General features: G+C 42.7%; 1 protein-coding gene across 1 annotated transcript; it reads left to right on the plus strand.

The window, feature by feature from the left end:
- Window positions 1–3,354: 3,354 nt before the first annotated feature.
- On the plus strand, window positions 3,355–12,087 carry LOC136638524 (cryptic protein-like). Its single transcript, XM_066612568.1, has 6 exons — window positions 3,355–3,377; window positions 4,204–4,253; window positions 4,383–4,562; window positions 7,511–7,625; window positions 7,732–7,838; window positions 11,954–12,087. Exons 1-6 carry the CDS (start codon window positions 3,355–3,357, stop codon window positions 12,085–12,087), a joined length of 609 nt encoding a protein of 202 aa, XP_066468665.1.
- The last annotated feature ends 221 nt before the right edge of the window (window positions 12,088–12,308 follow it).

The following is a 12,308-nucleotide window of genomic DNA, read 5'->3' on the forward strand; positions in this document are numbered from 1 at the left end:
TCTTGAATAAAGTTCCTAGCTCTCTGCTTCCTTCATCCACTGCTCCTAATTTCAGTCAGTCACCTGCTCTCATTCCTCTCGTCTCTGATTTTGTCCAGCCCTCTTTTCTTCCTTAATAAGAATAACCTGTGAATTGATATCACCCTGAATTCATTCTGGTTACTTTATCTCCAGTCCTATTTGCAACATTTGTAGTCAGGGATAGCATCAAAGGTTGGACTGGCCAAGGGCCCATAGTCACCTTTCTGGGATAACCCCCAAACCCTTGGTACAAGTGACAATGGAAGTGCCAAATGCACCAAGTTGGAGTGGACAGCCATCAGGGGGGCAGGGCAGGGCAGGGCTTTGCCCCTGCTCTGGTACCGTTTGTATCCCACTGTTTCTTAGAGTATCTTGAAGACCTTGCAACAAACTCGTGAGGCAGATTAGTCTAAGAAATCAACATCTTTCAGGTGCTTTGCTTGTTTAAGAGATTTATATACCACCATTTAGATGAAAAACTCTCAGAAGGCAACCTACAACAAGGCCTAAAATACAATTAAAGACAACAAAAATGATCATGATCGATAAGAAACAGAAAGCATAAAGCAATTATTAAAATTGCTGCCATAAAAAAAGAATGCCAGCAAAAGGGCTTTTGGAATTGTCTTATGGGCCCATTTAAAAGACAGGAGCAAAGGAGACTGCCATCTCTTCTCAGGCCAGGATTTTCAGAGTCGTGGCTGTGGCACCACCACGGAAAAGGGCAGGCCCATCCCAAACCCAAACACTGCTTGAAGCAAGTGCAATCTCACACTGTTGCCACCACGCATGTGCACAGCCCCATCCAAATGCACAATCCATTTCCTTGCCCTTTGATACTGCTCCTTCCTTGCACAGTCCTGTTCAACAAAGCATGAAGCTCAGAATATTCTGGGAACTCCCAACCTGCCCTGCACACCCTGTTTTGTTGAAAGGGCCTCCATGAGGAGGGAGCAAGGTAATGGGGCAGGGAAGCGGATCATTGGCTTTCTTTTAGTGAGCAGGAAGTGGATCAAAGCCGCTCTGCCCATGGAAGGTTGAAGGGAAGCGGTGGCAGCGTACTTGGGATGATGCACCCCCCCCAAGTCTGTTTGCTGCTGTCCCCAACCTCTTTTTCTATGCAAGCTGTATCATTCGCTTCATAGATGGGCTGGCCATGGGTTTGTGGGAGATCTGCCTGAAACTCTTGAGTCAGTCAGTGTGTCGACAACACTGAATGAGATGGGTGGTCTGACTCACCATGACTCAGGACCAGAACGGTGTAGTGGTTCTGGAGTTGAACTTGAACCAGGAAGATTCAGGTTTAAGTCCTACTCAGCCACAAAGTTTCCTGGGTGATCTTGGGCCAGTCACTATCTCTCTGCCTCACCCACCTCACAGGGTTGTTGTGAGGACAAAAGAAGGGAAGGAACTATGTACACCACTCCTACCTCCTTGGAGGAAGGGCAGTATAAAAATGTGAAACTAAAAATAAACAAACTCCCTGTGTTCTTATGATATGCAGTTTGCTTTGACTCTCATTTATTTGTTTTGCAGAGTTCAGCTGCGGAGTAAAGTGGAAGACAAGCATAAGGAGTGACAGACTTCTTAATCCATCCCACTTGTTCCATTTTCTCACACACACACACACACACAGACCAGCCATTTTTTACCCTGGGTAAGGAAAGACAGGAGTACCTGTGTATTTGCCCTTGCAGAGTAAATCACACCTCAGTTTTTGCAGGTTTATAGTATACACCACTTTGATATTTTTGTTGGAGGGTGGTATAAAAAGCTTGTAAACAAAACACATATGCACAGTCCCTCAGTTGTAAAATGGACCACTTTCTTCAACAGAACTGCACATGCCTGATCTCGCAAGCTAAGCAGGGTCAGGCCTGGTTAGTACTTGAATGGGAGACCACCTGGGAATACCGGGTGCTGTAGGCTTATACCATAATCTTTCGAGACTGAAGGTTGCCAACCAACCAGCTTACTCCCAAGTAAGTATGCATAGAACTGCACTCTTGGTATAGTGGTTTGGGAGACCTGGAAAATCCAAGTTCAAATCCCTGCTCAGTTATGAAGCTTCCTGGGTCACCTTGGGCAAGTCACTATCTCTGCCTTCTACCTCACAGGGTTGTTGTGAGGACAAAAAGAAAGGAGCAACTATGTACACCACCCTGAGGGAAAGGTGGTATAAAAATCTGAAGAGTAAATAAATTTAGGTAAAACCAAAAAGCTAGAACAACTCCTCTCAAGACACCTGATTCCTTTTCAGTTGATGACTAAGGGGAGATACAGGGGTTGGAGCCAAAGTATGGGAGAAAATAGCCACTACTACTGGTTTGCAAATGCTTGTGTAAGAGTATGCAGAATTCATGTAGTGCTATAACAGATAGGTGTCATAATAGTTCTCATGCTTCTGCTTGTGCAAGAACTGCACATGTTCTTGCACAAGAAATCAAACATGACCATTTAGTTTTGCTTTTCTGATACAACACTCAAGTGTAAGCTGTGAAGGCCCTTCTGTGACACTGTCTGCATGTTGAAGAGCACCTTTGGATTTAACACATATGTATAACTCTTCAGCATTTTGTGAGCCAGGATTAATCTTTATTTCCACCATACAACCCAGAACTAGCTGGGGGGGGGGGGGTTAAAATAATAATACCTTCATTCTCTCTTTATGATGAGCAGGAACACAAGATGATACAGCTTCTGTACCTTTAAGCAGTCATGTAGAAGAGAGAATTTCCATTGGTATGGCTATCTCTTCCTGCAGGAGAAGCTGCATTTGCCAAAGTTCCTTCTTCCATGCAATTATTACAGGAGTCAGAGCTCTGTCATATTTTGCATCTGGCTATTCTCTTTTTCTTTAAAAAAAAACAACCCAAGTAAACAAAAAGAAAATGGCACTGGTGCAACCCACCTTAGATGAATGTATGGCCCATTTGGGATCCTTCCAAGCTACTAGCTGAAGACCAATGCTAGCAAAGATTCCTGGTGGAAATGCAACTGTACCTCCTGCTGTGCTTGAGAGAGATTGCTCCACCTCCAACAAGATGTGTCTCTGTATTAGGGGAGGGATAGCAACAAGGCTGCCGAAGGAGATTAGAACTGAGTGTCAGTACCTCTGAAGTATCTACCAGCAAAGTAACCACCAGCAGCTGGATATCTTTTAAGCTACCCTAGCCTGGAGATAGAGGAAGAAGCTTATCCTTTTCTAATTTATCTACAATATCTTTAATACTGCTATAAGCGAAACTGCTGTGTTTGGAGTGATGACAGTCATACAGAAAACTTTTTCTTAGAATCTTCATTCCAAGCAGTTTTTTTTTAAACTCTAGGAAAATGTATTGGAGACAAATCACTGGGTAAGTCTGCTTGCTGTGACAATTCTGTGTTACAATTGCCTTGATTTCCAGCCCAATCCTATCCACGCTTTCCTGGGAGTAAGCCCCATTTACTCCAATGGGACTTACTTCTGAGTAGACATGTTTAGGCTTGGCTGTTCAACTGTGCACCTTTTGATCTTTGCCTCTAAGAAGGCAAATTTTAACAAAACAGGGTAATTTGACAAATGTTGGTTATAATGAAAGTAAATGGCTATTTCCAGGGTGTTTTGAATTTTTTAATACTGTGCTGGTGATGTTTCTAGACAACTGCTTTATAAGTACCTCTAGATCAGTGATGAATGAATTATTATTAAACTAATATTCTGTAGATGTGCAGTACTGTGTTTTGGTAGCAGTTGCAATATTCAGTTGATTAACAGCCCAATCCTATCCATACTTTCCTGGGAGTAAGCCCCATTGACACTAATGGGACTTACTTCTGAGTAGACATGCATAGGATTGGGCTGTTACTCCTTTATACTATAAGCCTATGCTATTTTACTTAGTAGTAAGTCTGAGAGCCCAATCCTATGTCTGTCTACTCAGAAGTAAGTCCCATTATGGTCAACGGGGCTTACTCCCAGGAAAGTGTGGATAGGATTGAAGTCTGAGTGAAGTCACTGGGATTTCCTTTCTCCTAAATGCACTCTGTATTAGCATCTTTTATCTTTATTAAATTTATGCCCAGCCCACAGGTGTACACATTTGATCCCTGATGCATATATGCAATGTTGGGCAGATATTGTTTAAATGCATGTGACTTTTTCCTCTGTAAGATAACTCCTTCTGCCTTTTGCATTTCCAGGGTTCTTTTAACAGTGACTCTGGCCTTGCAGGGTATTCACTTTGGAAAAGGTGAGGAACTTCTCTTCTGTCTGCTTCCATTTGTTACATTGTACAGGGTACATCATGTTAAATGTACATACACTTAACAAAAAACTTTTCCCCCTTCTTTTCCATTCTTATTGCCTTGTATTCTGCAAGGCTACAGAGAAGAGGGGAACAGACTTGATACTGGAGAAAACACGGGTGCCATCATCCAAAAGCATCACACCAAAACCCAAGTCACAACTCTGAATGTCTTCCATGATGCGAATGGGAGTGATGAGAGCAGAAAGCAAAAGAACTCTAGGCAAATCGTGCCTTTCCCTGGGCTTACAAAGAGTAGGTAACTTTGTCTATTTCTGTCTTTATGCACTGTGAATGCATTAGCTGCTTGGCTCTTTACAGACAGTCCTCTGCTGTCTGCTTCTGCAGGTCATTTGTAGCTCATTCAAAGCCTTTTTGGGGCAACATTAACTTGGCTCAACTGCAATAACTAGCCTCCAACTGGTTTAATTAGTGAGCAGCTGAGGACCATTTAACATGAATATTGCCACAACAGAGGAGCTCTGTATAGTGTAATGAATTAAGTACTGGACTTGGGCAAGGGTGCTGTCAATCCCTGCTTATTCATGAAGATTACTGACAATTCGTACAGGGTCCTTGTGGATATAATATGGAGGGGAACCTTATATATCAGTCTTTGGAGAAAGTACATACCAAAAAACCATGGCCAATCCATATGTGTCCATTAGAAACCTGCTGCTTGTCAGCATTTCCTGCAGTCAGTGACCAAGATACACCCATGTCTTGCTAGAGTGTGCATAAGATTTTCTTACCTGTGCAGAAATTCTGATGAACCCATTCATGTGAGCGGACATTGAGATCACACCCATTTCTATTCATGCCCACACATTCAGTTGAACATTGTCATAAGCGTTTGGGCACAATCCTAACCCCTTATGTCAGTGCTTTCCAGCACTGGCATAGGGGTGCCAATGGAACAAGTGCTGCATCCTGCAATTGGGTGTCACTCGCAGAGGCCTTCTCAAAGAAGGGAATGTTTGTTTCCTTACCTCAGAGCTGCATTGCCCTTATGTCATTGCTGGAAAGCACTGGCATAAGGGGTTAGGTTTACACCCTTTGTCTGTGTGGCTCTTTTGGCAAGATCAGAAATACCAGTGTTCCAGCTTCCAGGAACACGTGGAGTGAATCCTGCAAGTAGGTTGGGAGCCAGGGCAGCACCTGTGGTGGCACTCAGCCCATTGCAAGGGCTGAGGAAATGTGATGCAGCCACCTTAATGAAGCTAAGCAGGACTAGGTGTGATCAGGGCAGGAGGTCTGGTCTAGAGGGTAGAGCCTCCATTTGCCTGAAGATTAACATCCACAAGGTCGCCAGTTCGAGGCCACCGGCACCGTGCGACCTTGAAGCAGCCGGCAAGCTGCAGCTGAGCTGTTCCATCTGCTCGGAGCGTGGGAGGATGGAGGCCAGAATGTTAAAAAACCAGATCGGAGTGTAACATCTTGAATGTGGTGGTTCTTGAAAGAGAGAACCTTCTTTCAATATGTAAAAATCCCTGCGTGGATTTAATAAGCCTGCCTGTGTAAACCGCCTTGAATAAAGTCTTGAATAAAGACCAAGAAAGGCGGTATATAAATACTGTATATTATATATTATATTATCAGTGATTGATGATTCCCTGAGAATACCATATAACACCATGTGATGAAAGAAATAAAGGGTATACATGTGATTAATAAATAGTAACATCTGCACAGTACCTATCTTGCATGATGTAGCTCTCAAGGTCTGTTCCCACTCGTCTCTAATGCAAAGCTAAATGGTCCTGAGTTACACTTCTGCTGATTCTGGTCAAACTAATTAACTTTTGTAGTGCGTATGTACTAGTTACTTCTGAACTAATGAATTCTGGTTCCACTTCTTTTCTCTGTAGTAGTGCATTGTACTGGGCAGTTAGCTCCTATAAAAGCAAGAATCACCAGAACCCACATTTAAATATAAGTAAATGCACATCTTGTTAAGAAACTTTCCTCAGAAGGAAGTTCTGCTAAATTCAATGGCACTTTATTGTGGACTGTATGTGTTTAAGGCTGTAACTGTAGTTTCTGCCCTCAGTGATTGAACCCACTCTTTATCTAAGCCATCTGCTCTGGCTTCTAATGTGCAACTGTGGACAGACTCATTACCATAATATATTTTCAAATTGCACAAAATGTTTATGATACTTATTTTATCCATGGGGCATCTATTAAATGTGCAGCAGTAGGTGTATTTCTAGGGCTGAATACAATAGTGAAAGCTCAGTAATTTCAAGTTTGTCTATGAGCCCCAAAGAATATCTCCAGAAATTACCCTTACTGCTGAGCATATGAAGGTGATGGAGAAAGGCTGTGGCTCAGAGGTAGAACACAAGCAAAACATGCAAAAGGTTCCAGGTTCAATCCCAGCATCTCCAAGTAAGACAGAGATAAAATCCTGTCTGAAACCTGGGAGAGAGAGAGCCCAATCCTATCCAATTTTCCAGTACTGGTACAAGCGTGCCAATGGGGCATGCCCTGCATCTTGTGGTGGAGAGGCAGTCCAGAGGCCTCCTTAAGGTTTGGGAACATTCGTTCCCTTAATTTGGGGTTGTATTGTGGCTGTACAGGTGCTGGAAAGTTGGATAGGATTGGGCCCAGAGTTGGCAATTCTGGCCTTTATAGTTTGCTGGTCTGATTCAGTATAAAGCCACATTCTGTGGGGGTGTTATCCCTACTGTGATTGAAATACATGCATATATTGGTTAAATTAATTTCAGTGGGATAACCTGTGCATTTATTTTTGCCTAAACATTACTGACTGTCAACAAAGTGGAACCTCCCAAACTAGTGTCAGATCATTGCTTCACAATTGCCCAGATATTTTGATCATTTTAATTCAGTAAATGTCTGTGATGTTCCTCTTTTAAAAGATTTATTAGAGTGGTGATTGAGAGCTGCTTCTCCCCCAGTACAATATGCAGTTAGGTAGTACTCCAGCAGAACATGTCATGGGTTGCTGTCTGGCCACTCAGTAATCCCTAGTAGTTTGCATTTAATCCTTATCTAAACAAACCAGGCTTAACTGAACAAACACTCTTAACAGGCAGCTAATTTTATTGTCCCCTGAAGGCCAATAAAATTAGGCCTCTGTAAGATCCTTTGGCAGCTTGGGAGACTGGAGGAAGCAAGTGAGAAAGGAAGTTCAAAGAGGTCTGCTTCTTGGTAAACTGTGGAATACTCTCTTCCAGGTGAAACACTGGACCGGCATTGCTGTCAAAATGGAGGAACCTGTATCCTTGGCAACTTTTGTGCCTGCCCAAGACACTTCACTGGCAGATACTGTGAACATGATAAACGGAAAAGGTGAGAGGGCAGATCAGAAAGCAGATCAGATCAGGAGCAGATCAGGAGTAGATGTCCTTTCATACAATGCGGGAAAATTCTGATCTTTTTGATCTGTCATTGACAGCAATTGCAGCCCATTTGTACATGGAGAATGGATCCGAAACGGTTGCCAACTATGTCGGTGTGTATATGGCGTTGTGCACTGTCTGTCTGAACAAATACTGAACTGTGGTAAGAGAGAACTTCAGTGGAAAATTGCTCACCTACAGATTGATGATAGTCTGATGATAGAATAGGTGAACTTTTTGTATGTGCAGTGAGATGGAGGAGGATCCTAACCTTGAACTTGTAACATTAGTAAACCTCACTGTGCTGGCTATATCTGCTCACTTAATGCATTACGTTTATGTACATCAGGGAACAGCTTCTCCTAGTTTGAACGTTGCCTGAGCCGCAAGATGAGTGTTTAATGAAACCAAAAAGGCTATTAGAGAAATTCCCTAGCAGCACAGTGGTTCTTATCCTTAAGTTATGTATACATAAGCCAGTGTGGTATAGTGGTTGGTGTGTTGGGCTAGGACTAGTGAGAAAACCAGTATTAACCCATTTTTGCCTAGCCCACAGGTGTACACATTTGATCCCTGTTGTGGACAATACTGCATTGGGCAAAAATGGTTTAAATCCCCACTTATCCATTGAGCTCACTGGGTGGCTTTGGACCACACACTACCTCTCAGCCTAACCTACCTTGCAGGGCTTTTGTGAGGATAACAGGGAGGCAGAAGAACCATGCATGCTACCCTGATTAAATGGAATCAAAAAGATAATACAGAAGATAACATCTTGTCTCTGTTGGAAGTTTATTAGGTGGTCTTAGGAAAACATTTTCTCAACCTTGACTCCAATATGGGGCAATAATACTTACTTGCATCAAGAAATACTTGTGAAGCACTTTTCCAATGCAGGAAGTGTTCTACAAATGTGAAGTTTTTTACTGCATACAAACCATGGGCAATGAAGTTGGCCAATAAATTGCTTCTGACCCCTTCCTTTCACTTAAACCTTGCTTCAAAGTTTTCAAATTTAGTGCTTGACATGCATTAGCTCATTAAGTCCTTGCAATGAAGCTGTAAAGTTGATCAATATTTTTTCTGCTTTGTTCAGTGGAGCTTATTCCTGAGTGAGTTTGTTGGCAGTCTGTCACCTACCAAGGTCATGGCAGAGACCATTTAGAAAAAGGCTCACAGATCACTCTCTCAACAGTTGCATTAAAATCTTCATTGCTATACACCAGGGGTGTCCAAAGTTTTTGGCAGGAGGGCCACATCATCTCTCTGATACTATATCAGAGGGGCTGGGGGAAGAATTAATTTACATTTCAAATTTGAATAAATTTACATAAATGAATATATTAAAGATGAACTTGTATGAATGAATGAAGGTCTTGCAATAGCTCAAGGCCTATAAAAGGTCTTGCACAAAGCCAGGCCAGCCTTTCCCTTGCTGCTGCCACTGCATCACAGACGTGAAACAGCAAGCAGTGGAGGGAGCCCTCATCCCACAGCTCACGCAAGAGGTCAAACAGTCGCCCTCACGCTGAGCAGTTGCATTGGGCCAGTGCAAGCTCCAACAAATCTCTAGAGGGCCAGATGCTCATTGGAGACTAGGGGCTCCATGAGGGCCACATTGAGAGGCCTTGAGGGCCGCAAGTGGCCCCAGGGCCAGGGTTTGGGCACCCCTGCTATACACTCTGGCTCAAATCCCTATTCAGCTAAGACGCTCTCTAGGATATCCAGGGCCACTAGCCATTGCTTTTCCTACCTAATTCACATAGTCTTTGTGAGGATAAAATGGGGGAGAACCTTGTCTGCTGCCCTGAGTTTCCTGGAACAAAATGGGATCAAAATGTAGAATGCTACTACTACAAATTAGACCTAGGTATAGTATTAATCCCTCTTTTACAGCAGCGGTCCATGAGAATTCTGTTTAGTACTGATTTGTTATCTAAAATGGCCACTGAGTCCAACTGAACCATCTTCCTTATAAGTATCTGCAGGACTGCAGCCATCCAGAAGCCTAGTGAAATGCCTGTGTCTCTTGAGATAGCAGAGGCATGTAGACTAGTAACCAGAAAAAGTAACAGGAATTGATGAATAAAATCTGTTTTTGGTCATGGAGGAGTTCAGATTAGATTATCATAATGGTCTCCATGGAAGCCATGAGTGTCTGTTATTTAAATGCCTTATCTTACCAAAATCCTCATTGGGCAATTAGCTCCCCACTTATATGGCTTCTAGTTATATGTAAAATGTGAGCTAAGTGGGGGTTTTTTTTTAACTTCTCTCACGCATGCATCAGCCTTGAGGTCAAAAATGCCAGCATGACCTATTCTCATTGCCTTTCTGTAGATGCTGATTTCTTTGATTCTAGCACAGTTCACAGTGGATATAGTTCTGTTTCAAAATACTGGATCACTTTCACTTGCAAACTGGATTCCCCTGCTTCTTTTCCCTCTCAGATAGCAGCCTTGTGACAGAAATTTAACAGATGAAGCTTTGCTCATAGGAAGTTTCACCTGTTATGTCTGTCTCATGCCATTGTTAAAGGCAGGGAAGCACTGCCCCTGCAAGGGGTGGGGGCAGTAATTTGTAAATAGAACTTTTGTTGCTAGAGAACAAAGGAACAAAAATGAACAATTAGGAATGATTATGGTGCATCCTAACTACACCAAATAGTTAGTATATCCCAAAAACTACACCATCCAAACTATACCAAACTACACCAATGTGTATCTCATCCATCCTTGAATAACTTATTCCTGGCCTATAAACTTGTTTTATCAAGACCACTTGTTCCTTTCTGTGATGTTCAACACCTTTGAGTCCACTCTATACATAAAGTCAGTGATGTTCATCCCAAAACTAGCAGCTTCTGTTCTGGCCAAATGGTTGAAAGCAGTTCCACATATTGGTTGTATGTAAAATACTTGCAGACACAAAATTGCCCTAGATTGGGCAATAAGCCTCATAAACAGCACTACAGGGGAAGCAAGTGTATCACCAGATAAGAAGCTTGACCCACTTTCATTACTAAATCAGATCCCATGAAACCAGCAAGGGCTTGAGAGGCTTGTTGAAGAAGCCCCTTCCTGGGGACTACTTTGACTTTGGAACCCAAATGCACATTTTGAATGCAAATACCACAAATTTCACTGGAGCATATTTCCAGGTTTAAGCTAGGTTGTGGTTCTAAACTACTTACTTCTGAGTAAATTAGAACATAAGAAAAGCCTGGCTGAATTAGGCCAAAAGTCATGTAGTGCAGCCTCCTGTATCTCACAGTGGCCTGCCAGATGCCCCAGGGAGCACACAAGGCAACAAGAGACCAAGAATCCAAGAGACCTATCCTATTATTCCAGGATGGGAGTGTTGGCATCCTTCAGTCTCTGAAGACTATGGTATAGTCTGAATAGAACCACTCTAAATAGTGGTTCTGGAACAGTGACCTCTCTAGTGTGCGAAGCCTGGGTAAAGTAGATATGGAGGATAGAATGTTTCCCATGCAGCAAATCCCCCCTCTCCACGTCGCTGAAATGGTCCAATGGAAAGGCAGAAGCCAATATGGTTGGCTCCAGTGGCCAACCAGTCCCAGGAGTTGCCAGAATGTGACTGTGTTCAGCCATGAACTGCCTCGGGACTCCGGCTCTGGATTTTGCCTCGAGGTTGACTCCTGAAGCCTTTTCCATAACTGGATGTAGCCACAAGGCAGTGGAGGTTTGGGATCAGAGTTTTCCTTCTCTTAGATGAGCTGCCTTCCCAGGCTAAGGAGTCCCATCTACCTGGTGGCTGTTTAGTCGCCTCTTACTACTAGTCAGTACTAGTAAAGTACTAGTAAGTCAGACTAAGTACAGCCAAACTGAGGGCCTATTCTTATCTCCAGCCCCCAGGTGAATCCATTCCATTCCAGGATAGGATTCATGTAAAACTAATATAGGAATGGGGTATTACTATGGGGTATTATTGCTTTTGTAACTCCCCCTGGAATGGGTTAAATGGCATACAAACAGTTTATTTACAAGCTTCTTTGCCAGTGGTTTGTATTTACTTTTGATTAAGCTGTGATTAATGCCTGCAAGAGCTGATAAGTTGCTATCAGTTGCTTCTCAAAAGATCCTCAATGGCCTCTATTTGCATTTCTTCTCCTATGAATAGGGTCTGTGATTGGCTTTTACAGATGCTAGTTTTAACTTAAGTACTTGCAAAGAAGCCAGGAGGAAATTACAAAAGTATGTTGAAATGTGAGTATGGGATTCCTCTGTTAAAGAATTATTCCTCTTTTTTTTTCAGCTGAAACAGAGGAAGAAGAATTTATCAATTTACCTTCAAATTCCCCAAGATTACAGCAAACAGTGTGCCTTCATGTTCTCCTGCTGGGCTGCTTCTTCATTGTGTTTCTCACCAAGCTCCTCTATCTACTGTGAAAGGCTCTGCCTACATCATTAGGACTGGGAACCAGGCAGGGATTTTCCTTGTGGAGACAAAATTCTCTTCAGCAGGCATGAAAATGAGACATTGGTTCCTTTTTTAAAAGGATGTTCTTGTCACACTTCCGCCTCCTACTTCTTTACCTGTCTAACAGGATTGTTTTGCAGTTTTAAAGCTTACCGTGAATGTGTGTTTAAAACTTCCAGTTTTCTGCCCA

Source organism: Tiliqua scincoides, chromosome 2 (genome assembly GCF_035046505.1).
Source record: "Tiliqua scincoides isolate rTilSci1 chromosome 2, rTilSci1.hap2, whole genome shotgun sequence".
Lineage (NCBI taxonomy): Eukaryota > Metazoa > Chordata > Lepidosauria > Squamata > Scincidae > Tiliqua > Tiliqua scincoides.

Excerpts from the sequence above, each read along its gene's own strand:
- LOC136638524 (XM_066612568.1), top strand. The coding sequence starts at position 3,355 with ATGTATTGGAGACAAATCACTGG. Across the intron at positions 3,378-4,203 it reads TATTGGAGACAAATCACTGG|GGTTCTTTTAACAGTGACTC; the intron begins GTAAGTCTGCTT and ends TTGCATTTCCAG. Across the intron at positions 4,254-4,382 it reads GGGTATTCACTTTGGAAAAG|GCTACAGAGAAGAGGGGAAC; the intron begins GTGAGGAACTTC and ends GTATTCTGCAAG.